At 44.1% G+C, this 26605-nt stretch overlaps 3 protein-coding genes across 4 annotated transcripts in view; 2 read left to right on the plus strand and 1 right to left on the minus strand.

The window, feature by feature from the left end:
* The first annotated feature begins 68 nt into the window (after nt 1-68).
* On the plus strand, nt 69-11452 carry cdc45 (CDC45 cell division cycle 45 homolog (S. cerevisiae)). 2 transcript variants are annotated; one of them, XR_004163987.2, is made up of 19 exons: nt 69-272; nt 510-569; nt 664-756; nt 1317-1454; nt 1814-1957; nt 2348-2406; nt 2645-2693; nt 2883-2944; nt 3153-3203; nt 3303-3422; nt 3597-3728; nt 3962-4060; nt 4189-4350; nt 4495-4633; nt 4840-4923; nt 5573-5691; nt 5886-5962; nt 6640-7164; nt 11390-11452. XR_004163987.2 is itself a non-coding variant. In XM_012825511.3 (18 exons), the coding sequence occupies exons 1-18, from the start codon at nt 222-224 to the stop codon at nt 6702-6704; spliced, it is 1704 nt and encodes a 567-aa protein (XP_012680965.1). In that variant the 5' UTR covers nt 69-221; the 3' UTR covers nt 6705-7401. The 2 variants fall into 2 exon arrangements, 1 of the variants encoding a protein (XP_012680965.1); XM_012825511.3 differs by lacking the exon at nt 11390-11452 and having other exon boundaries at nt 6640-7401.
* Nucleotides 11453-22025: 10573 nt separating this feature from the next.
* cldn5a (claudin 5a) lies at nt 22026-23831 on the minus strand. The gene has a single exon (XM_012825505.3). It carries the CDS (start codon nt 23530-23532, stop codon nt 22882-22884), a length of 651 nt encoding a protein of 216 aa, XP_012680959.1. The 5' UTR covers nt 23533-23831; the 3' UTR covers nt 22026-22881.
* A 1749-nt stretch (nt 23832-25580) lies between these two features.
* The window catches only part of zgc:63587 (uncharacterized protein LOC393431 homolog), a 34737-nt gene continuing 33712 nt past the window's right edge, over nt 25581-26605 (plus strand). The window contains exon 1 of the mRNA XM_012825496.3: nt 25581-25717. The gene's annotated coding sequence lies outside the window, so the exon portion shown is untranslated. The remainder of the gene's footprint in view (nt 25718-26605) is intronic.

Raw genomic sequence — 26605 nt, forward strand, 5'->3', positions numbered from 1 at the left:
GCTTGTCATTTTGTCACTTGGAACAGAAATTCTATTGGGTATTTCACCCAATGTTACAATAATCAGATTTGGCGCCAAATTTTTAACAAGGAAACCCAAGCTCCGCAACACACTACAGGCAAAAACAATTTGGAAAACAACGCAGCAGAAAACATTTTAAACCGGAATTCTTTTGGCAGTTTAGACGTTTATTCGAGTTAATTTTTAACTGGGGTTTTAATATGTTTATAACAGATATTCGAAAGGAATTTTATGATGTGGTTGTCCACCAGGTGAGGACCTGTTTGTAACGTTAACCCTAGTTAGTATTTTGCTAACCTAGCCAGTAAGCGACAATCCCACGACATAATTTCTGTAACGATAGCTAACATTTGCGCTAGAGGTTATGTTAACAGTGATTATTTGTGGCTAGTGCGCTGTATTGAATCATTAGCGTCTGTGAAAGTTTGCTGTTATTCTCAATATATCAAAACTCGAAGTAATTTGTTTGTCTTTAACCTCCCTTTTAGAGAGTAGCACTCCTGGTAGCTCCGGACATTGATGCGTTATGCGCCTGCAAAGTTCTCCAGGTCAGTGTCTAGTGTTTATGTCCGATCTCCGAATTTCAAAATGTATGGTCGATTCTTTTGCAAGACGATGTGTCTGTGTCTTCTTAATTCAAAGGCTTTATTCCACTGCGATCAAGTGCAGTACACCCTGGTGCCCGTGACTGGGTGGCAGGACTTGAGCACCGCTTTCATAGAGCACAAAGAACAGGTGAGGCATTGCCCTTATCATTGAAATACATTAGAATGCCGAATATAAATGTATTAACCCATTAAAGTTGTCGACTATGCATGTAGCTGCCCCACACAACTAAATCGACTGTCAGTTTAATCCACACATGTGGGGAACATTTTCGAGTATTTGTTAAGGTGGTGTTAGGAGTCTCAGACAATGATTAAAACACAACCATTAAAGGTATGTAGCCATTAGAAAGTTTGTTATTTACTACTTGTGATATTTGTTTCATACCATCAGTCAGAATCTGACAATGTCAGTAGTGTCTGTCACTTCGAGGAAACAATGACAATCACATACACGCTAACTTTGCATGGATCTGACCCTGATCTGGCCGCAGTCAACTGCTATCTGGGTTTACGTAGGCTAATCTAACCTTGAATGTGAATTTTTATTAATAGACCATTTTTACATTGAATGATGGGAGCCGAAAGGACAAGTGTATGTCTAAATTGAAGAGTGTGTGTGTGTGTGTGTGTGTGTGTGTGTGTGTGTGTGTGTGTGTGTGTGTGTGTGTGTGTGTGTCCACTCTGTAGTATCGTTATTTTGTGCTGATAAACTGTGGAGCAAACATTGACCTTCTGGAGACACTCCAGCCAGAAGACGACACCATCTTCTTCATCTGCGACACACATAGACCTGTTGATGTTGTCAACGTCTACAATGACACTCAGGTAACCTTAGAGAGTCCTTTTTCTTGGCTTGTGAAGATTTTTTTCTTTTTTTTACAGCATTAGGGTATAGAACAAACCGTAGGGTGTGAGCCACACCTGAATTATTCCCTGTGTTCCATATGATCAATTGTCCCTCCGTTGCACTTCAAAGCTATACATGGATATGTGTGTAGATATCTGTGCTGTAATAAGGTGATGGTATATGTGTGTGTTTGTGTGAGGCTTTCATTGCCATTTAAATGTACAGGCCTTGGGCTCTTTTAAGAAAAAAAAAATTTTAGGCAATATCTATAGTTTTTCTGCTAATATCTAATGGGGCTATATAATGAATAAAGTTGAATTGAAATTTCTGTGCCCAGATTAAGCTCATGATAAAACAGGATGATGACCTTGGCATACCTACCTATGATGACATCTTCCGAGAGGATGAGGATGGAGAGGATTCTGGGAATGAGAGTGATGATGGCTCAGAGCCTTCTGGGAAACGTAGGCGATTTGACGAGGTTCGTGAGCTGTGTATCGGTCAAACTTGAATGTGTCTGCACTTTGTGCAGTATGTGTGTTTTTATAAGGTTATCATTGCCTCGCTGCAAAATTCAGTGTGATTACAGTTTTTGCTTTTTTTTAAATTATTTTGTGCACCATTAAACATAGTCTAGAAGATGCACTACCCAATAGTCTCCTCCCTACTTGTCCTGTAGCAGAAATGTTCTAAAATTGGCCCTAAAGCTCTTATTCTCCAATAGGGTGCGTGTGCGTGTGTGCGTGCGCACTCATGCGTGTTTTAATGCATCTTCAACTCATGTCGTATGTGCATGCATTTGTGTCTGTGGTTGTGTTTTGATCCTGTGTGTGTGTGTGTGTGTGTGTGTGTGTGTGTGTGTGTGTTCTAGGGTGCGGTGGAGAGAAGGATAGAGAGGCAGAGAGCGAAGAGGGAGTGGGAGGCACGCAGGTAACTGAAGGTTTTGGAGCTGGTTTGTATTAAGCACTTTCTAACAGCAGAAAGAGTCCACTCTCTTTAATGGTGTTGTGTGTCTGAATACCAATTCTGTCTTTGGTAAGAGATGAGATTACAAGATGTGAGGAAACGTCATTTTTGTCTTCAGTCTTGTTAATGAATTTTTGAAATGGGTATATTTATGTGGGTTCACAGGCTGATATCCGGTGTGTGTGTTTGTTTTTTATTCCAGGCGGGAGATTTTATTTGATTATGAGCAGTATGAGTACCACGGCACCTCAGTAAGTATTAGCACATCGCTCTTTTGAACAGCCCTTTACTCTCTTCTAAGACTGAGAGTTGCTGACAGTAGTTCCTGTTAGGAAATACTGAAGAGGGAAGTGTAGTGCTTTCTCCCTCTTCATCTGCAGCTCACGGCAGGCAGGTTGTATCTTAGGTAGCGTCTCTCATGTGTTTGTGTTGTGTTTCAGGCAGCTATGGTCATCTTTGAGCTAGCCTGGGTCATGACCAAAGACAACAAAGATATGCTGTGGTAAGTCACAATCATTACCTGAAGTGTGTGTGTGTGTGTGCATATGTGACTGTGCTGTGTTCAGATGACCTGAAGTGTGTGTGTGTGTGTGTGTGTGTGTGTGCATATGTGACCTGTGCTGTGTTAAGATGACCTGAAGTGTTTGTGTGTGTGTGCATATGTAACTGCGTTGGTTTGTCATTGATCATATTTCATCTGTATTTGATAGGTGGGCCATTATTGGTTTGACAGATCAGTGGGTCCATGACAGAATCCCTAAGTAAGAGATGGCATTTAGTATTTCATATATGAATATGCTTGTAAAAGACACAGTGTGCGTCATAGATTCACACTAACATGAAACGTGTGTGTGTGTCAGTATGAAATATGTGACGGACATAGCCACCCTTCAGAGGCACGTGTCGCGGCACAACCACAGGAATGAGGATGAGGAGAACTCCTTGTCTATCGACTGCATGAGGATCTCCTTCCAGTACGAGTATCCTTAACAGAATGGCCACAAGGATGTCTGTCTGTCTGTCTGTCTGTCTGTGTCTGTCTGTCTGTGTTTCTTTGTAGGTATACTCGTGTGTGTGTGTGTGTGTGTTGGGATGGGTCTGTGTCTGTGTCCATCAGGGTCTGTGTCTGTGTAGAATCCCTAACTGGTATCCAGTCTGCGTCTGGCTCTCTATCAGCACTGGTCTCTATATGAGAGCATCTGCAACTCCTACTACACCTCCTGTGGCTTCAAGATCTGGTCCATCAATGGCCAGAAGAAACTCCAGGAGTTCCTCGCAGACATGGGGTGAGTGTGTGTGAGAGGGAGAGGGAGATAAGGACAATTCACACGCACAGTGTTAGCTCAGGACAATTAATTGCAGACAAAAGTGATTGACAGCTGTAGTCAATGCAGAACCCAATGCAGTACACTCTGATGTCAGATCAGTTTTTTAATCTGTGTGTGTGTGTGTGTGTGTGTGTGTGTGTGTGTGTGTGTGTGTGTGTGTGTGTGTGTGTGTGTGTGTGTGTGTGTGTCAGTCTCCCTTTAAAACAGGTCAGACAGAAGTTTAACTCCATGGACATGAAAATCAAAGAGAACCTGCGTGAGGTCATAGAAGAGTCTTCTAATAAATTTGGGTAATGGAGTGTGTGTGTGCAAGTTTTCTACGTTTGCGTGTGTGTGCGCCCGTTTCCCCCAAAGATCTATATAATAATATCAGCCTTTGTGTTAATAACACAGTGAATTTGTGTGTCTGTGTGTTCAGCTTGAAGGATATCCGTGTCCAGACGTTTAGCGTTCACTTTGGCTTCAAGAACCGTTTCCTAGCAACAGATGTGGTGCATGCTGCTACCGCCCTGCTGGAGAATGTGGAGAAGGACGATAAGGCAGCAGACAACTTCATTAGGGCCCTGGACTGCCTGAGCCGGTACACACACACTCACACACTTTCGTTAAAACACACTGACATATACACAGCACACCTGTCAGTGACCATCAGTTAACACTATCAGTAAATAACAAGTTCTGTCTGTCTGTCTGTCTGTCTGTCTGTCTGTCTGTCTGTCTGTAGGAGTAATCTGGAGCAGTTACATCTAGGTATTGATTTTGCCAAGAAGAAGCTGAAGGCCATCCAGCAGACCATCGCCAGCTGCATGTGCACAAATCTAATACTGTCCCAAGGACCCTTTCTCTACTGCTACCTGATGGAGGTACACACACACACTGTCTCTCTCATTCTTTCTCAAAAACACTTTAATCTGTGTGTGTGTGTGTGTGTGTGTGTGTGTGTGTGTGTGTGTGTGTGTAGGGTACTCCAGATGTGATTTTAATGTGTGTGTGTGTGTGTGTGTGTGTGTGTGTATGTATGTAGGGCAGTCCAGATGTGATTTTAATGTGTGTGTGTGTGTGTGTGTAGGGTACTCCGGATGTGAAGCTGTTCTCCAAGCCCATGGCTTTAACCCTGTTGTGCAAGTACCTGCTGAAAGCCTTCGTGTGCACGGTAAGCATAATTAGAATCAGGTGTGTGTGGCTGCAGATTCAGTAGTGTGTGTGTCACTTTGTATTCTGGCTGATTTAGAAGTTTGTGTGTGTGTAGGGGAATTTGTATGTGTTTTATGCTTTCCTGACTAGGTCAAAAGTGTAGATGGTTGACTGAGAATGACGGTCTGGGAGGGAGAGGGAAAGAGGACCTGTGGGATTCATGTCTGGAATGTGTGTTTTTTTCTGTGTCTCTCTTTGTGAGTGAAATTCAGTGGTGTGTGTGTTTTGTGAGAGAGAGAGCTTCAGGTGTGTGTGCGTGTGCATGAGTGAGTGCCAGGGTCGTGTGTGTGTGTGTGTGTGTGTGTGTGTGTGTGTGTGTGTGTGTGTGTGTGTGTGTGTGTGTGTGTGTGTGTGTGTGTGTGTGTGTGTGTGTGTGTGTGTGTGTGTGTGTGAGAGAGAGTGAGAAGGTCAAACCCTGGTCTCTCCATTCTGCAGATGGGTGCACCTCACACTGACAGTGATGACTTGTTGTCTAGGCCTCATTAAGAGACTCATTTTAGGAGCGGATTTTAGAAATTATTTTGGAAATGCACACATCCCTAAGGACCTATGTGTACACACACTAGCAACTGCTCAGTGGTTTGTGTGTGTTTGTGTGTGTGTGTTAGACCAGGAATAAGCGGTGTAAGGTTCTGCCGTTGGTGATTGCTGCCCCATTGGATGTGGAGAAAGGCACAGTCATGGTGTTGGGGATCCCACCAGAGTCGAACTCCTCTGACAAGAAAAAGTAAGTGTGTGTGTGGTTGTGTGTGTTAGCAAGCATGTGCCTTTGTTTATGTTTAAGGTGTATATTTAAGAAAATATTTCAAATTTCTATTCTGTTTCTATAAATACTATTTCAAATATTATTTAAAAAAATAATACTCACAGCTTCTCTTTCTCTTCTCTTCCTCGCTTTCTCTTTTCTCTCTCTCGCTCCAGTTTCTTTGGCAGGGCCTTCGAGAAGGCTGCGGAGAGCACAAACTCTAGAACATTGCATGATCACTTTGATACATCCGGTGAGTCTTCACAAACACACGCATTCACACAAGCATAAGTAGACTTTGATTTTTCTCCTGTAGTATTATGTTTTTAACACTAGGGGGCAGCTCGAGCCCTGGGTAACTGTGATGTTTTCCTGAACATTCATACACACAGAGACGCATAGTATAGCCTTACAAGTGCTTACATGTCCAAAGTGTGTGTTATTAAGTTGATTCTAACGGTTCAATATTTTTACAAGGCAGTAAAGGCATTGCGTATTAATACAATTATTTACAACACCATAGCTGGAAATGTTTCCGTCGTGCGTTCACTTTCTCTTCCACACTCCTGTGTACACCTCATCTCGGACACACATTCTGACACACACACACACACACATGCGTGCACATGCAAACATGAGAAGTTTCACACCTTAAGACTCAGTTTGGTGTCAGATGCCTTTCCAGAACTTTCAGCAGGTTCACCCTTTTGCCACTCGTACGTGCTTGCACACACATACCTATGCACCCACACTCCCCCACCCAAATATAAACACACCATTCTGTCTCTCCCTCCCCTACACTTCTCTTTCTTTTTTCTTTCTTTTTTTTTTCTTTCTTTCCTTCTGTCTATTTTATTTATATTTATTTTTTTATTTCCTTCTCTCTCTCCCCCCTCCATGTCTATTCTGTGTCTCTCTCTCTTTCTCTAGTTATTGAGCTGAAGATGGAGGACAGAGGGAAGTTTCTGGATGCTCTCATTACCCTGTTATCCTAAGCACTCAAAGACGAGCCAAGCTGGGAAACCTGCCACAGGAGGAGAGAGAGAGAGAGAGAGAGGGGGGAAGAGAGAGAGAGTGTGTGTGTGTGTGCTCTGTGTATTTGTGAGTGAGGCGTCCTAATGCATCTTCACCTTGGGTCATAAAGGCCTGATGGGAACTCAGATCAGATCAGAGTGGAGCCAAAACATTGAGGAAAACTCCTCGATGCTCTCTCTCTCTCACACGTACGTACACACACACACACACACACACACACACACACACATGCGCGCGCACACACATACAGACGTAGTCAGTACCCCTAAACACACACACATAGTCAGTACCACAGAGGAATCTTGCACCCCTTGTGCAAATGTTAGATTTTCAATGTTCAAACTCACTTTGCTGCCAAATACCATTACAGCCCCTTGAGTCAGGGTACCGCTCAGAAACAAACTCTCCACTAACACAGGGGTGTGTGTGTGTGTGTGTGTGTGTGTGTGTGTGTGTGTGTGTGGGATAGTGAGTGATAAACTCTGACTGCTGCATGATGACAAACTGATTCACATGCCTTGTTTATACTGTATAGGTTTTATGAATTCAATATATGTGTGTGTGATTGTGCCCTTTTATTGTTGTCTGCTGTAAATTATGCTATGTTGTGTATGTTAACTCATTTTAAACTATCTAATTAAAGCTTAATATTAACCCGGCTATGTACATTTTTACTGTTTAAAGTTATGTTTTTGTTGGTGGCTAGTTTTTATAACCTTAAATTCAGTTTTCTGGTGAAGTCATGTGAAGGAGATTTAAAAACAGCTGTGTCTCCCACCAGCTGCCCAATCTATTCACCATATAGGTTTGTGGGCCTTCCACGAAACCCTGCGAAAATCTTTTACAGCAACACAAAAATGTCCCTGAAATGGCCCAGTTGGCTTCAAGGTAGCAAGCTCTTGTCAGTGCCTACTGCTGCTGGTGTTTGCAAGGCCAGCGTGTTGTTGGCTTTTAGTCAGCGTGCCTGTTTTAGGAAGAAAACTCCATTATGCTTCTTTAGAGTGTTTAGAAAGCATACAGGGTGACTAGAAGAGTGGCCAGCTGTTCCACACTAGATGCATCTTCAATGCACTATGACCCCTAACCATCAACACTGAACTGATCTGTTCTGTCCATCAATTCAATTAAATTCAATTTTATTTATATAGCGCCATAACATTACAATTGTCTCTAGGTGCTTTACAGAGCCCAGAGCCTGAACCCCCTTATTGCAAGCACAATGGCAACACGGGCAAGAAAAAACTCCCTGTTAGTCAGGAAGGAACCTTAAACAGAACCATAGCACATAAGGGGGGGATCCATCTGCTTGAGGTCGGCCGGGTGGAGATAGGAAGGGGGGATGGGAGGAGGGTTGTGTTGCAGAAGGGGATGGGAAACAACAGGTGTTGTACATAGCCTGCATTTGGTAGATGTACATAATATATATATACAGACATCCGGTGGTAAATACATGATACAGACAAGACCAGTGTAGTGGGTATACACTGTGCTCATAGGGTTACTGTTACAGGGGTAAGGGGAGCATCACATCTCTACCGGATACAGCGTCAGAACACCAATGCTGTAGTACTCCGTTTTTGCTTCCAAGGAGGTTATAGAATAGAAGAGGAGGGTTATGTTTTCATTGTTTCGCTTAGCACCGAATCCAATTAAGAGGTAGATCCAGAATCTTTTGTTCTAACTTTCTTTAACATTGCGAGAGAGGGCCTTTGGCCTTGGTAGAGGTCTGCTTTCAGAACACTCATTCTGTCAAGTCCTCCATTTTGGACAGGCAGAATAAACATTGCATAGCAGCTCAGCCTTGAGCAGGTCTAGCACAGGTCCATAGCAGATCAGGTGTGGTTCTACCCCAGAGATCACACCACTCACTCCTCCCCTGTCTAGACATGTAGCACCTTTTCATGTTCTTGAGGTGCAGATTTCCTGTAGCTCGGCTGGCAAAAGTAGACCCCCTCAAGCAAGAGAGATCTGGCATGTCCACACAGATACCAAACCATTCCGGATCCTTCCAAATCAGTTACAGTTCTGGTCTTGAGTTGTTGACTCACTGTTCTTCTGTTTAGATATAAACCAGCTTCTTAATGGGCCGTTTTCCTATAGCTCGGCTTAATATCCTTAATGCCAAAAGTGTGGGCTTGACTCCCAGGCCCACTCCCAGCTAGCCCTGTCCTGGCACAGATTCAGGAGCATTCTGGAACATTCTTGAGCCAACTGCCATCTGGTTCCCTCCTCTCCTGTTGGCTGCTGCAGATTGAAGCGAGGGCTGAATAAATAGCTGTAAAGTGCTTGACATGAGGGCAAATAGCCACTGTAGTAAACGCCCGTTCCTTGAGCCAAGAACCATTCATTTGGGATTAGAACACCTTCAGCGTGATGCATAGCTGGACGTTTGGACACTGTGGAAAGTCCAGCACTGTTGTATGTTATTGTCTTTGATAGCCTTGGTGTTCAGATTTAGGACTTTTAACACTTTTAACATATCAGTGAGAAGTCTGTATGAGGTTTAATCACTGTTGTCCTTACTTTGGACAAGGCGCCTGCAAAATACCTAAACTATAGGTTTACTGTACAATGAACTTACCTACTGTCATCCATTACATGGCAGTGTTCCCATTCACTCTCCATTGTGTGAGCACAGATATGCTGTCCATGCCGAGACATAATGATTTAATGTTGCAGAGTTCTCTGCATCCTTAATCCATAAACCAATGAAGTGTGTGTGTGTGTGTGTGTTTCTGTAGAAACAGTTGTGTATACTGAGCAGGTTCTGATTAATAAAGCAGATATGCTTGTCTTTGCATTTATAGAGGGTAAAGGTGAAAGACGTTTATCCTTGGCCTACATCTCGCAGAATGCACCAGGCTTCCTGGAGATGAGATATGTGAGTGAGTGTGTGTGTGTGTGTGTGTGTGAGTGTGTGTGTTTATAGTGTTGGTGTTCAGGAAGGGAGCTGCCATATTAACTTCCAACCCTTAAGCGCTGAAACGTGCCGGACAACCTGTGGTGCGTGGGTGCACGGGTGTGTGTATGTGTGTTAATGCATGTTTGTGTGTTAGTGTGTGTGTGTGTGTGTATGTGTGTATGTGTGTTAGTGCGTGTATGTGTGTTAGTGCATGTATGTGTGTTAGTGTGTGGGTGGACGGGTGTGTGTATGTGTGTTAGTGTGTGTATGTGTGTTGGTGTGTGTATGTGTGTGAGTGCGTGAATGTCTCCATGTATATGTGTGTTGGAGGGGGACTTGTTTCTCCTCATTACATTCACACATACACACACACAAACTCACAAGCAGACACAAACTCACAAACATTCTCAATATGGATTTAAACATCTCTCTTTATAATAAACACACTCACGAACACACACACACACACACAATCACACACGTCTACAGTGGATGCTTGAGGAATACAGTTACAAACATCACTCTCTCTTTGACAAACACGCACACACACACACACACACACACACACAGGGAGGGAGAGATGTCCTTGCCAATTGCTGGGTGGATATGTTTATGCTAGAGAGTAGTGATTACCTAATTGAGCAGAGGGCCAAATCATTTTACCATCCATCCGCCTGAAGGGCTTACTCACTGTCTCTCCCCTCTCTACCTCTTTGGCTTCCAACACAGACCCCCTGTGTGTGTGTGTGTGTGTGTGTAGTATTTTTTCTTCTTTTCTTCCTCTCTCGGAACCTTTTCATCTGTTCATTTATTTTTGACTCATTTGTGTATACTCCATGGCACCATCCCCTCCCCTGTGTGTGTGTGTGTGTGTGTGTGTGTCTCCCTCCATTATTCTTTTCTCTGGTGTTCACTCTTTTAAAGTATGCGTTGAGGAGCTGTCTATCTACTATGCTATCCTCCTTTATTTTGGAATAAAGGAAACGTAAATCCCTGTCCGCCCCTCGCCTCTCCTCATCTCCCCCAGAATCTTTCATTCCTACTTTCTCTCTCTCTCTCTCTCTCTATCTATCTATCTCTCTCTCTGTCTCTCTCTATCTCTCTCTATCTCTCTCTCTCCCTGTCTGTGTGTGTGTGTTTGTGTGTGCGTGTGTCCGTGTGTTTTTGTGTGTGCATGGGTGTGCGCTTGTGTGTGTGTGTGTGTGTGTGTGTGTGTGTGTGTGTGTGTGTGTGTGTGTGTGTGTGTGTGTGTGTGTGTGTGTGTGTGTGTGTGTGTGTGTGTGTGTGTGTGTGTGTGTGTGTGTGTGCGTGCGTGCGGGCGTGCTTGTGTTTGTTATCTCTATCTAACTCTAACAGTAATGTAAAGTAAACTCAGACCCTTGGGAGGAGACCAGTTACACGATGGACCCAGCCCAAATCTCCCCTTCTCTCTCTCTCTCTCTCTCTCTCTCTCTCTCTCTCTCTCTTCCTCCCTTTCTCTCTCTCTCTCTGTGTTTGAATGTGTGTGCACGTGTAAGTGTGTCTTGAATGAATAATTCATTCACAACAATCAACTTGTGAATTCCAGTAGCAGTAGATGATGATGATGGTGTCCTCATGTATCCTTTAACAGGAAGCCAGTGGTCTTTGCCCTCCTGAGGAAACAGGGAGAGGGTTATCAGGGTCATCAGCTGACAAGTGAAAATATAAGAGGAATGAGATGGTGAAATGTACACTGTAAAACAGTATTTAAGAGAGAGAGAGTGTGTGTGTGTGTGTGTGTGTGTGTGTGTGTGTGTGTGTGTGTGTGTGTGTGTGTGTGTGTGTGTGTGTGTGTGTGTGTGTGTGTGCGCGTGTGTGAGTGAGTGTGATGGGGGGGGGGGGGGGGGGGGACATTTGAGGTTAGTTGTAATGAAGGGTGGGTGGGTGGGGGCTTTGGGGACCCACCTCTTCATTCTGCTCAGCATGAGTCACACACACACACAGACACAATCACGCACACGCATCCATCATCCATTACATTTGCACTCATAATCACTCACACATCATACACACCAACACACACACTCATACACCTGCTGCGCTGCCCATCGAAGATGTAAAACATACACACATGCACTTCACTGACCCCTCACACACACTTACACACACATGACTCACTCATCACACTCACACATACACAACGTTTCTGCTAAAATGCTCCTGTGGAATGTGACCTGTTGCCATGGCACCGCTGGACACATGTGGAGAGAGAGAGAGAGAGAGAGAGAGAGAGAGAGAGAGAGAGAGAGAGTCATGGGGAGAGGATGTGAGTCAGGGTCTCTCTATTTCTCTCTTTCTTTATCTCTCTCTCTCTCTATTTCTCTCTGTCTCTCTCAATCTTTATCCCCTCTCTCTATTTTTCTCTTTCTCTCATTCGTTCTTTCTCTCTCTCTATTTCTCTCTTTCTCTCATTCTTTATCTCTCTCTCTCTCTCTCTATTTCTCTCTTTCTCTCTCAATCTTTATCCCCCCCTCTCTATTTTTCTCGTTCTCTCATTTGTTCTCTCTCTCTCTATTTCTCTCTTCCTCTCTCATTCTTTACCTAACCCTCCCCCCATCTCTCTCTTTCTCTCTCTCACTTTTCTCAATCTCTCTCCTTCCTGTGTTTGTCTCCTGTGAATGTTTCGTACTTGCTACAAGTCTCATAATGATGATGTCATTGTTGTGGTTCTATTCCCTGGTGAATGGATTGGTTCAAATCAGCATGCGACTTTAAAGCGTGTCGATTATTGGTTGACCAGGTAAAATCACTCATAATTGGGAATCACCTTCAGAACGTACTAAAAGATTCTAGACATAAAACAAAAAAGTATTCACTGCTTTAGTTTAAAACACACGAACACTGCTGAAAATGACAACAAAGTAAATTTCAAATCAATTAACGCAGAGTTTAATTCAACATCGTCAAGGGAACATGCTATTTTCAAAGGGTGTTCTTTTGTGTGTCAGCTTACACTCGTGGTACGTAACGAGGCGCCGAATCAAAGGCCTGCTGGGTAAGCTCAGGAGCAGTGGGCCGCACCATAGAGGCCACCAGCGGAGCCCAAGGCTCCATCCCCCCTTCGCTCTGTCACCTCTCTCCTGCCTCTTCTCTTTCTTTTCTTTTCTTTTCTTTTTTCTTTCTTCTTTCTTTCTTTCTGTTGCTCCTATTCTCTTCCCTCTATTTCCTGCTTCTGTTTGTTCTTGAGCAGTCTGCGGTGTGTGTGTGTGTGAGAGAGATTAGCTGGGCTGGATGGTCGAGGACAAAAGAGGTGTGATGTTTGGGCTCTGGTCCATCGGCTCATCCACTCACACATGCTGGAGTGGGTCGGTGTGTGTGTGTGTGAGTGTGTATGTATGTGTGTGTATGTGTGTATGTACAGTGGGCTGAATACATTGTAGCATACCAAATTAACAATTTGGGCTGTGTGTGTGTGTGTGTGTGTTTGTGTGTGTGTTTGTGTGTGTGTGTGTGTGTGTGTGTGTGTACGTGTACGTGTTTGAGAGAGAGAGAGAGAGAGAGAGAGAGAGAGAGAGAGAGAGAGAGAGAGAGAGAGACATTTGTTTGAGGCCCTGTCATGAGTCTTCTCTCATTCCCAAAACAAGGCGGCCAAACCCTATGATTTTACCCCCAGAGCTGTTATTATGAGATATGGCTGACTTTTCTATATTCAGAAAACAATCATCACCAGCTCCAACTCTTCAGGGTTTGGCCACAAGGCTATCCTCAAAGGGCTTAGATAGAAAAGTGACCTCACACCTCCAAACCATGCTTGTATTCTCCACAAGGCATGGCCTACCTCACCCTACACGTTTAGATCCTGTTTGGGTGCTGTGGTTGTCATCTCCCTCTGAAGAATTCAACGAACCTTACATTTCAGACGTTTCCGAAATGTTTTCCGAATTTTTTTTGCAGCCTCATTAAAGTCACAGAAGTGGCTTGTTTGAATTTGTTTTGTTGTTGACCACATGAAATTGCCATTGTTCAGAGGACTTGTTTTGATGTAACGGCTGTGGTTAGTTGTTTGTAGCGGTTTGCCGCAGTCATGAGTTAATGGACTGAGGCAATGGGTCAGAAATACTGTGTTTGTTATGAAGAGTCAGAGCTCTATTCTCTTTGGGACAGAGGATGTTCCTCTGGTCTGACAACATGGTTTGTTTTGTATGTACAGTATGTGTCACATTGATGTTTTTAAACCATGACGTACCCCTGCATCATGATGCATCTTCTTCACTGTTTTTCGGTGGCATGACCTGTGCGTATTGGGATCTTTTCGTATGCCATGTCAAGTGTCAATGTGTCAAGTGTCCATAGTGCCTTAGCCACTGTCTCCCATTGTCTCCCCGCTGTTAATCAGAAAAGACCAGATACTGACAGATCTGACAGATGCCAATCAAGTGCCTCTTTTCAAAAAAGCAAAAAACTGAAAAGTTTAGTTGAAAACAGAACCTTTTGGAAATAATGACAACACAGCCCCCCTTCTCCCTCTCTTTCTCAATCTTACTCTAGATGTGTGTGTGTGTTTGTGTGTGTGTGTGGTTTCTTAACAAACCTCTGTTTTCCTGTGTATTCTCTCTCTCTTTCTCTGTGTGTGTGTGTATGTGTCACAATATTTTCAGGCCATCTAGTAAATGTACCAATCTTCAACCACAGTGAAATGCAACCTCATGACTGCACCACCCTTAACACTTTGTGGTATCACAGCATTCCATCAATGGCAATTGAGCCACACCTGGCTGCACCACCATGTGAGCAACTAGATGGGATGATGCTAATGCTATGCTACACTCAATAATCCTGCTAATGTGAGTTGAGTACACTACAATATTAAGTAAGATGTGTAAGTATGATTGATAAGTAAACAATTTGTTTTGTTTGAACAATGATTTGCTTAATACTAATCTTTATTTATAGATTGCATACCCTTCTCTGCTGGTTTCAGGGGAGACCAAATGTCAGCATTAAAGATTGCTATGCAGTCACGCAAGATGTGCAACCACAGAGGTACTCTCTAACTCAATCTCCCTTCCTCTAAAAACACATAACCACTCTCTAGGGTGTGTGTAAGGAAACATCATGATCCTCAATCGTCCTCAGGACTCCATTTGCTCCTCCATCCACACACATACACACACATACACACACATACACACACATACACACACATACACATACAGTCTTTGTCTGTACACATGACAGACACACTGCCTCTCATTCTTCCATTAAGGAGCAGAAAAGCCAAAAGACCCACAGAAGTCTTTGACCACCTGCCTTCCCTTTGTCTTTGTCTTTGTCTTTGTCTTTGTTTGAGTGTGTGTTGGATCTGGCAAGAACAAGTAGTTGTACCACTGTATGAGTAAAGGATGTCTTTATACTTTGTGTGTGTGAGAGAGAAAGAGAAAGAGAAAGACGGGTAGAAAGAGAGAGAAAGAGAGATGGGTAGAGAGAGAAAGAGAGAGAGATAGACGGGTATAGAGAGTATGTGTGCAGTTGGGGCGTCTCACGTGAGCTGGTAGCCTGCAGTGAAGGCCAATTACATCCTTCAGGAGCCTGAGCGTGTGTGTGTGTGTGTGTGTGTGTGTGTGTGTGTGTGTGTGTGTGTGTGTGTGTGTGTGTGTGTGTGTGTGTGTGTGTGTGTGTGTGTGTTAGAGACATAGATCATTGTGATGTTGGTAATGTGGCTGGACAGATAGAACCTCGTGGTTTTCTACCCAAAACAAACAGTAGCAGACAGACACACTCGTGCACGCACATACACACACACACACACACACACACACTGTATGTGAACATATGTGCAGAGTATAGATCAATGGCTGGTGTCTGCCGAATGTCTGATCTTTCATAACATTCATTATCATTTGTAAGCAAAAATATGGCAGTGACATAGATATTGCCAAGAAAGAATAAAAAGCATTCAAATTTGACATGTATGACTAGAAAATGTCTTTTCTTCTGTGGGTTTAACATGCTTCTGGAAGCTGTATGGTGGTCATCCCTGCCTTAATGTGTGATAATGTCTCCCCCGCCACCAGTGCTGACGAGCGTGCGAAATCAGCAATGCTTCTAGAACCTTCTCAGACATTCCTGAATCTGCATGTTTCCCGGCCCTCCACTCAGCAGCAGCCTGTCAATCATCCTTTTGTTGGCTCACACCTCCCCCCGGACCATCTTCTCTTGTGCGAGTGTGAGGCTGCTTCAAGGAAGATCTCATTCGCAGCCATTGTATGTGGAGAACTACGGCTACAACACACTTGTCACCTCAGTCACATGTGAAACCATTCTTTACGCCTGTGTGCGCCGAGTATCCACGGAGACAGAGCAGGTGGGGAGGTTTCGCAGACTCTCTTCATCTCGTCCACTACATCAAATTTCCTGTGCAGGTGAGGACCCACTGAAGAGTGCCGGGGTCTGCTGATCTCCGGCGCGGCTGGAAGAATGCCATTGCACTCTACACACAGAGAGTGTGTGATGGGGACTCGGTACCAGGCATGTGATAGGATTGTACTCCAAATCTGGCATTCCTGTGACTAAACTCCAACGACCTCATGTCCATGGGTGCTCAATTCAAACTCTTGTCCCCAAGAGGGGAAATTAGGCTTGTAGCTATGTTACAGTAGCATAAGCAGTAAAACAAAACAAAACAAAACAAAAGAACACTAAGAGACATCAAACAACCAAATTATTTTGACATTTCTCCCAGGAGCCAGCCTAAGTCACCACCTCATGTTTCTGTCTTTCAGCTATTGTGCTCCATGAACTCAGTGTGGCGAGTCTGAAATCCCTGATTTATACCTCTCGTGTGTCCATATTTCCTCTGCATGTGTGTGTGTGTGAACAGAATAAAGCTAACATACAGAGAAATGAACTGTGGACACACACACACACACACACACACACACACACACACACACACACACACACACTGTAGTGCTCAGCCTCTCCCTCTTTAGTTCCTTCCTGGTTCCTGTCCTGCTGACCTCAACACAGGAAGTATGACTACTCTACTGGGCTTTGGCAAAGCCCTAAGTCTCACACACACACAGACACACACAAACACAAATACTCACACACACAAACACACACACTCTCTCGGACACACACACACACACGCTCACACTCACACACACACACACAAACACAAATACTCACACACACAAACACTCTCTCGGACACACAAACACACGCTCACACTCACACTCACACACACACACACACACACTCACACTCACACTCACACACACACACACACACACGCTCACACTCACACTCACACTCACACTCACACACACACTCACAATCACACTCACACACACACACACACACACACACAAACACACACACACACTCACACACACAAACACACACACTCTCTCGGACACACACACACACAGTCACACTCACACTCACGCTCACACACACGCTCACACTCACACACACGCTCACACTTACACTCACACTCACACTCACACTCACACTCACACACACACACACGCTCACACTAACACTCACACACACACACACACGCTCACACTCACACTCACACACACACACACGCTCACACTAACACTCACACACACACACACACGCTCACACTCACACTCACACACACACACACACTCTCTCGGACACACACGCTCACACTCACACTCACACTCACACTCACACTCACACTCACACACACACAACCAGGTCTAAAGTTACTGTGTGTGTCAGTAGTAATGTACTGGCCTGCTCCTTATTTGATCCCCTACCAAACAGGAATGTGAATGGGCTCACAGGACTCCAGCGCCTCTTTTGGCCGTTGGGGCTCGTCGGTAGTGGACCATGGGACCGACCTGTCACACCCTCCTCAAGTACCATATCCCGTGACCAAGGCGTCTTTGGTGGTGTGGGTGTGAGGCTGCGGCTCATAGGGGCGTCCTCAATGCGCCCTAATGGCTGTCTTTGCACGCTAACCACCTTAAAGACTTGTTTTTATCCTTTTTTCATTTAGCATTCTTAACAGGGCTGCGTTACCTGCCGGTTGTAGAAGCAGATGGGTGCACACATGTTACTGAAACTGCGGCAAACAATTCACTCACTTTATTAATTTGCAGTTGTTGTAGCCTTGTGTAATTGTGAATGAAATTGCGGATCAAAATAGTGTAGATGTTAGAATGGATTTGAAAAAGAATGTCTGTTTAGTATGTCATCATCATGTTCGTTATTATTAGCTATTATTACTGATGGATGTGGTATGGAACTGCTATGGTCATGTTCTTTTGAAGGCCTGATATCACGAAGAATATTATCGCTAACTTTTTAGTTTTTTCACCTTTTATGAGATATCACTCCTGTGTGTGCCTGGAATGGAATGTTCCAATTATGGGTGGGTATAGTTACCTGTAGGGGTGAGTACAGTTACCTGTAAAAATGGTTTCTCTGGAGGCTACTCTTCCTCAGTTAGTTTTCTCAGATGTCCGAGGTGTATTCTAGCGTGTGTGTTATTTAAAGAGAGCTCTGTCTCAATATGCTGTAATGACTGTGCATATTCAACTCTTTTGTAAATATTTTTCAGTTTGTTTTATTTGGTCCTTTTGCTTGTTTTTTTATTTTTATTTACCCCTTTTTTTTGCACTGGAAACTCCAACCCCCTTGGTGGTGGGTGAATTACTTACAAGCCACTCAGTTTGTGTCTTCCTGCTGCCTTCTTGTGCCTACCCTAGATACCTTCAACACACAACATTTGGGTGGCAGCGCTGGGATGGCTTGCCGTGAGGCCATAGGAGGCGTGCCCGGTGTGTGAACCGTACGAGGGACCCCCAGGTTAGGCTGACCCCTGTGTGAGGGACCCCAGAGATGGGTGAGGGACCCCCAGGTTAGGCTGACCCCTGTGTGAGGGACCCCAGAGATGGGTGAGGGACCCCCAGGTTAGGCTGACCCCTGTGTGAGGGACCCCAGAGATGGGTGAAGAACCATTGTGTTATACAACCTGGGATGGGAGAAGTACGGTTGAAGGATGCGTGAGGGACCTCGACGTGTGTGTGAAGTGCAATGGGTGCGCTTCCCGAAAGGGGAGGGCAGTGTGACGGAGTGGCGTTACTACAGTTGAGTATGCACTTTGACTGCCACACCAACGGGTTGTTTGTTTGTGGTCAGGGTGAAGTTTGGTACCCCGTAGACCCAGGTTTGGTGCCTGCTCTCTCCTTTCACTACAGGGTATCTCACACAAGGACCTAGAGCCTCCAGAACAAAGTGTGTATGAGGGCTGTCAAAAGGTAGATGTTTGGCATAGATCATTTTCCTTTCAGAGACACATTGTGTCTGTGGTGGTTCTTAATTGCTACAACTTTCCTTTTGCAAAATGGTTTCCAGTTGTGTTCTACGGAGAGACCTTCATTAGAGAGTTTTAAACCAAACCCTTTAAGGATCTGATGATAAGCTTAAGAACTCTTTTCTTACTGTGTGCAGAGGATGCTTTTTGAAAGTGTCATTATGTAAGATCCCTCTCTGTCTCTCACACACACACACACACACACACACACACACACACACCAACATGGCACCATAGTCACAGTGCCTGCACAGGGTGTTGGATTGGACTCCATGGTGATGCTGGTTTTCCGGGGTTCTGTGAGTGACAGCAAGGGGTGTGAAGAGGGTCACAGGGTCACGGCAGTCAGGCTGTTATGGTGACAGCTGGGTAGGAGATGACATCACTGAATGGTCAGTCAAGGAGGGAAATGACTGCTGACCTCAACAGGTCAAAGGTCACTGCACACGTCAGAAGAATCAGGCCCAACACCAGGCAGTATGTGTGTGTGTGTGTGTGTGTGTGTGTGTGTGTGTGTGTGTGTGTGTGTGTGTATGTTTGGTAGTGCTTATGTGGATGTATATGTACATACGTATGGCCTGTACATATTTGAGTATGATAGCATGTGTATGTTATACTTAATATAAACAGTTTGAGCTGCTTATGTTAAGGACAGTGATCAAGCATTGCTCACAGGTCATTGACACTATACATATCCCACATAATTGATCAAAAATGCAGACAAACACCCATAATCATTCGATCAATTTGTTTATAACATCCTATGGAAAGTCAATTGTATCCATTGTTTGTCTAGAATTCGAGCCGTAGAATTAAAAAAGCCCCAGTTTTAGGACCATTTGAACTCTTGAACTGATTTTAATGTTTAAATAAATGGCAGTGCTTGTGATTGACTCACTTTCTTTTCATTGAAAGACTACTACAGATTATCACTCGCTGTGTTGTAAGATAAATGTGCTGAATTTACTGATCAATTTGATTGAAAAAGGAGTGAAAATGTACCCAATTCCAGTTTGAAATACTATTCTGTAGGGTCTGAAGACACGTGGGTCTGTGTGGAATCTGAGACAGAAGCTCCCACACTAAGGACTGAATATCTCAGAATTCCCATTCCCAGACCACAAATTCCCAGAATTTCTCTAGATCTCTCCCTAATTTAAAGTGTGTACTCTATATCTCTCCCTAATTTAAAGTGTGTACTCTAGATCTCTCCCTAATTTCTCCCTTGTGTTGTTGTGTAGCTTACATCACACAGAGTGGTACTGATCCTCAGCATGGAGTCAGAGGACTGGCCACTGATGTTAGGGCCACATTTTGACCATTTGGATCACATGCACTGGTCTGGTCCAGTCCCATGCTTTGACTGGATGTAGTGGTAGCCAGCCCACTGTTTCAGCTTGTGCGACTTGTTTTTTGTTTGTTTGTGTAAATGTGTGTGTGCGTGCATTTATAAGTGTCTTTGTGTGTATGTGTCCTTGTGTGTGCAGCCGCACGTCTTGGAATGTCTGCGTTCGGGGCCCTCTTATTGTCTTCATCCATATGATCACATTATGGGGCCCCGTAGCCTGGCAACTGCAGGTTCTCTTAGGTTGCCATGACGAAGGTTCTTTAATGACGTTGAGGCTGGCCCCTGTTCGCCTATGTCCTCTGGAATGAGCACCCCCCCATCCCCTCCCTCACTGTGTACACACACACACACACACACACACACACACACTCACACTCACACACACACACACACACACACACACACACACACACACACACACACTCCCCCTCCCACAGCCTCAGCATGAGGACTGGAACTAACAATCACACAATGCCAACTCGAAAGGCCTGGTCTGGTCTGGGGAGATAGGACCTGGCCTCTGCTATTGCACAGACAAACCAAACAGCCTGAATGGAGTTAGCCATGTTGGGCGGAGAGAGGCTGTCAGCAGCCCAATAAATTATTGAAATTTGAAAGGAAAAGAAAATTACACTTTCTCTTTTTTTCTGGTGTGGAGAATGTTCACTAGCTGCATTATGCCTGGATCTGTGCACTTGTCTGGGAATGAACACGGGCATCATTAGTGAGGTATAAGCTCCTTTGGAATAACTGGAGCAAGAGGTAGTTCACACCTCTGACCAGGAGACTAGGGCAAACATTTCCCGGGGCTCCCGGAATCTTTTTTAATTTTTGAACATTTGAATGGGAATGCATGGTCTGGTGATTAACACAGTAACCCTGCGGCGGCCAGTTCTTACTGGAAAACAATGTCAGGGCATTAGCAGAGTCTGCTGCACTGCTGTATGCCTGAAGTATTTTCAAGCCGAAAGTCGGCATATGACCAACTAAGCGTCTTAAATATAAACGGTCTTACAGAAAAGCCACGCTGTGCCATGAACTGAACGCACCAGCGATTTTGTGGCCCAGCCAAACGCAGACCATGCCTAATGTTGGCACCGGTCCTATATGAACAAAATAAGTAGATAGCTGTGGAAAGAGACGTCGGCTGCTCTTTCGTTTTATGTTGTGAAGACTAACTTTAGGGCTGAATTAGGGCAGCATTTTAGTAACAGAAAATATTTTGATTTTTTTTTTTTTTTACTGTTTTACAGGTTTCCATGAACGTCCCAAACTGACATTATCAGAATGTCGGGAATTGGTAAAGATGTTTCCAGAAAACTTAAAGCGTAATTTATACCTCTCCTCTTTTGGGTCTGAAGCGGAACAGGTTCGTTGAGGCGGGATGGGGGTAGCACGCTGTGTAGTCTAGAGTGAAAGGCTATTGTCATCTGGATTTGTGTGGTTTACCGTAAAGCTTTCCCCCCTCAGAAGGGGTGAACTCACGCCCGGAGAAAGCAAAGTTCGGCATAGCATCCAGAGAGCATCGTTGTTCTGTTCACACACAACACCGTACCACTCAGAGCATCCTTTTGTTCCACCAGATTGAGCCAGGTGACTAAAGCATTTCGAAGAATCTCTAAACAAGTTTTGATATTGTATTAATGTTGTGACTGTTCAGTTTTCCCTTCATTAATAACCTTATATGCAAACAGAAACAAATCGAAAAAACAAAATTGTCTTCATAATAAATGTTTATTCAGAGATCATTTCAAAGCATCACAGTAAGCATAAAACATCCTTAAGAATTAGAAAAATAAAGGCTTTGGGATGGCAAAAAAACAGCATTTCCCCGGAGAACTGAGAGACAACGTTTTAAAGTTTGCCTTCTCTGAGAGTGATCCAGCCGGCAGCTGCGCTCATCAGCAGTTGAACAATAACAACTTCGGCGCTGCGGTGTTAACAGGTCATGCGTATCAATTGACTATACACTTTTCTCTCAAAGGGGAAGTTGGCCTATCAACTCAGCTGGACCACTTTGGTTTAGGTTCGTTAATTTACCGAGGAAAAAAAACGGCGGTAACATCTCCATCACTCCTGTGTGTGACGGCGGATTATTAAAACAAATCACTGGTGAGCCCTTCGAGAATAAAACACCATACATTTTGGAAAAAGGATAGGCTACATTATACAATTCACCAGTCAACCGAAAAGAAACTATAGAAAAACAAACATTTAAAAAGTAAACATTAGAATCACATCGGCTTTAAAACTAGCTAGTCTATATAAAATGGCGGACTTGCAAGTGAAGGTACCTAAATAAACCAATGCCTGTTTTTATGTCCTTTATTCCTCAGTGAACCATGACGCGTAAAATGTTTCTGAGACAGTGGGCAGACGAAATGCCCATTTATTAACTTTTCCGTGTGCAGTAGCATAGAAGATAGTGTTTTCTCATGTTTCAGTTCTGAATGAGAAAAAAAGTAGGTGCAAATCTTTTTTCTTACAAAACAAACAGCATCAACAAAAACAACAAAGACAAAAATTGCACTGGATCAGTTGTGTTGATACTGACCAGTGAGAAGCAGAAGCTTAAACGTAATTCCTTTTGTCGTAGTCCCCGTTTGCTGCGGCCCGTTTCGTCGTGGGAGCGTACTGCACAGAGTATCCGGAGTTTCCCGAGGATGGACATGAACAGCAAAGTATGGCACCACCGCAAAGCAGGAGCGCTGTGGCCGCCCATCCGATATAGAGCGCAGCGCCAATCTCGCGCTTCTTGGGCGTAGGCACCTGCGGGTTGTAGAAGTCCGAGATGATGTTGTTGGCCATCCAACACAGGGGCACGAGCACGAAAATGCCGCTCACAATGTAGAGTATCCCTCCGACATTCACTATGCGCGCCTTTACGTTATCCGCGCGGATGCAGTTGGTGCACTGGGCTCCCGGTATCACCACCATCAGCGCGATGACGCCCAGCACGGATGAAATAACGGTGAGAGCCCTGGCAGCTTGCAGGTCGTGGCCGAGCGCGAGCATGGAGTCGTGCATCTTGCACTGCATCTGTCCGGTGCTTTGCACCGCGCACGACATCCACAGCCCGTCCCAGATGGTCTGTGCCACTACGATGTTGGCCTCGATGAACGCCGTCACCTTCCACATGGGCAGCCCGCAGGCCATCATCTCCAGGAGACTCCCGATCACGCATAACCCCAAGCCCAAAATCTCAAGTCCGGCAGAGGCCATCTTTAAGTCCTTTTAAAGCTGTTGATTTGTAATTTGGAGAAAAATATCCCGATGTTTTTTTTCTCGTCTTGTTTTCAGAAAAAAAGTTAAAACCCTATTTAATTTGTTTTACATTCAGTTGAGGTTGTATAATTGTATTACAGGGATAGTGACCGAAGCTACATCACTCCAGTTCTACGATTTCACTGCCCTCCTGCTCCTCTCGACACTGCGTGAGAAACTAACCGGAGAGAAATAATGGACCTACAGATATCTTTGCTAGTCTGCCAGTGAGTGTGTTGAAGAGAGGGGGTGCTCAACAAGTGTTCAAGCCAGAGAGGAAACTTTCACCCAATCAGACCTCACCGCATTTTCCCTTCGCCAATGGGAAATCAGAAAAGTTGGACGAGTGGATAATACGAGGGGGGTTACATTGTGTGTATGTGCGCGCGCGTGTGAATAGCGGTCCGCAAAGTGAGGGACACAATTTATCCACATTTATCCACAATTATGTATAGCATCGACCAGTAAAGAAATATCTGTTTAGAATACAAAGATAGCGGGACGGCTAGGATGGATGTTGGAACATAGGGTGTTGCACACTGGACGTTGTCCGACAATGTTGACAAAAAGCTCTGTTAATGGAGTAGTTACATGCTGAATACGCCATAAATGTTGAAAGCCGTTGCACAAAAGCCTATAGCAGTTGTAATCTGTATGATTTAAGTATTATCTAGAATCTAATTTAGTCGATACTCAGGAGCCAGTGTCGTGGAAAGAGCTTTAATTAATCAAATTTGGAGGCGATATGTTAAATCTGTCTACGAACTACATATGCAAAACATTATTTCGCATAGAGTTTCCGCGCTCACTATGAAAGATCGTTCACTAGACAAGTACACGATTTATGGACTTCTTTGCCCGATACATTTTTGCAAATAGACCTAGTCGTTAATTGCCATGGATGGAATCCTGCCCATGAACCAAACGAGACACAGGAGTCAGTCAGGGAATCGACAACAACGACTTAGAATATGAGTGGCTCATTTAGGTTGGGGGGAATAACCAAAATACAACCAAACCACTCTACTCCAAACTTTTAAACACAGACTGTAACAACAACTTTGGGTTTTATCGTCAGAGTTCAGTCTAATATTGTGTGTGTTTGAGTGTGAAGTGTACACCTGCGGGAGGGTGCGGCGGTGCACCCTTATTCAGAGCCGGGGTCCGGACCGAGTGGCTAAGCAATGATTCAGATGGAACTTTTTGCATTCTTGTATTTGTCTCTGTGCTTTTATGATGTGTTTTTGGCAGAGAAGGACAATTATAAATTGGAATTTCACTGTATGTGCGTGTATTCTGGCTGGTATTCTGTGTAATTGCATAGAGAGACCTCCTATATGTATGTACAGTATGTAGGCTGATATTAACATTGCATGCTGCTGCTACTTTAGTATAGTAATGTTCACTTTAATATAAGATGATCTCTTTTATTAAGGTATATGATGGATAAAAGTAAAAAATTCAGCCATTTTGAATGATTGTGCTTTATATCGAGCTTAACTCCCAGTGCATGCGCCGGATGTCACTCAAATGTACCTATAGCCTAGTCTTGTGTGTTTGTGTTTGCTTATTGCTGTGTGTATGAATTATTGTGCATATGTGTGTGTAGTGCTGTAACTTACTACGTGTTTGTACTTATGGGTCGTATGTATGCATTATTGCCTGTGTGTGTGTGTGAGAGAGAGAGAGAGAGTGATAGCTTTAACTTAATATTAAGATGCCCATGTATCTGTTGAAAGCTATCAAATAGGTATAGTTTCAAGACCAATGTTTCCTGTGTGTGCATACATATATACATAACATATTTTGAAAACAAATACATTATTTTGACTGGAGACATTTAGGAATTTCAAGCGTGTGCAGACACGCCTGTCTGCAGTGCAGACATGTTGAAACTGTTGGCCGAGGCCGCCATCTTGACTCAAAATCACCTTTCCAACAGTGCAGTGGCGAAGCTCCTTCAAGAGCCACAATGGCCATGGGTTCCATTGCGCCCCGCCCGACAGCAGAAACTAGAATTGTGGGATAAGGGCGGAATACATTGGACAAGTTTCCGGATTCCCTGGGTTGGCCTGTGGCGGCGGGGTGAACGAAAGTGAGGATAGAACTTCAGCTTTTGTGTTACATCGCTTATTACGCAGAGGTAAGGACCACATAGCTAGAAACGAATCACGTTATTGTAGCATTGTATCAGCATACAGTTGCGACAGTGGTATGCCGAGTCAGAATTGGAAACTTGCCGTTACATGCTTATTCACTGTGAAAGAGACACTGTTGCAGATCACAAAAGTATCACAGAAAAGTTACATTTGTGTCGGAAAAAAGCTTGCTCTTTTGACATGTTTAGTTAGGGAACGATTTCAAGTGAACAATCCAAACCCATGCACTTGCTTTTAAGCTGTTGTTATATTCTTTCTCTAAAGTTAGGTCAGTGTCGTCCCTGACTGAACTAGTTTTTTTTTGTCGATCAGGGCGGGGATGCTTTGGCAGATGGACGTCAAACATACGCCAATGTCATCTGTTATAGGCATATGTAAAAGTTTGAACTCCGGAATGCAAATCGAACTCTAAGTTATCTATTTATATGATCAAAATACATTTAGCTCGAAAGCGTAGGCCCAAATTCTTCATTTCTAGTTAGCCTGTTTTAAAATGACAGCAAACACCGAGCCAACAGACAGTGAAGGCTCGACGGGTTTACTCCCTTTAGAACAGCTGTTATGGATGACCCTCAACGGAATTCCACGACTATTCAGATTGACGGATGATTTAAATGCTTAAATGACTAATCAAAGGGCTTTAACCTCATTAGGCAGAAAACACATTGACGTATTGTTTCATAACAGTTGGAATCGATGTTTTGTGTGAGGGACAATAGTCGCGATTAGGCAATAAGCCAGCATTCAGAGCTGCCTTGGCATATGCTATTCTTCGTAAGACGTATCTTTTGGCCTCACACCAGTTGCACCACCGAAAGAAAGATGGCATCGAAAAAGAAAAAAAAAAACATAAGCAGTTTCTCCGGAAACAT

The sequence above is a fragment of the Clupea harengus genome, chromosome 7, assembly GCF_900700415.2.
Source record: "Clupea harengus chromosome 7, Ch_v2.0.2, whole genome shotgun sequence".
Classification (NCBI taxonomy): Eukaryota; Metazoa; Chordata; class Actinopteri; order Clupeiformes; family Clupeidae; genus Clupea; species Clupea harengus.

Excerpts from the sequence above, each read along its gene's own strand:
- cdc45 (XM_012825511.3), top strand. The coding sequence starts at position 222 with ATGTTTATAACAGATATTCGAAAGGAATTTTATGATGTGGTTGTCCAC. Across the intron at positions 2,407-2,644 it reads AGGGAGTGGGAGGCACGCAG|GCGGGAGATTTTATTTGATT; the intron begins GTAACTGAAGGT and ends TTTTTATTCCAG. Across the intron at positions 4,634-4,839 it reads TCTACTGCTACCTGATGGAG|GGTACTCCGGATGTGAAGCT; the intron begins GTACACACACAC and ends GTGTGTGTGTAG.
- cldn5a (XM_012825505.3), bottom strand. The coding sequence starts at position 23,532 with ATGGCCTCTGCCGGACTTGAGATTTTGGGCTTGGGGTTATGCGTGATC.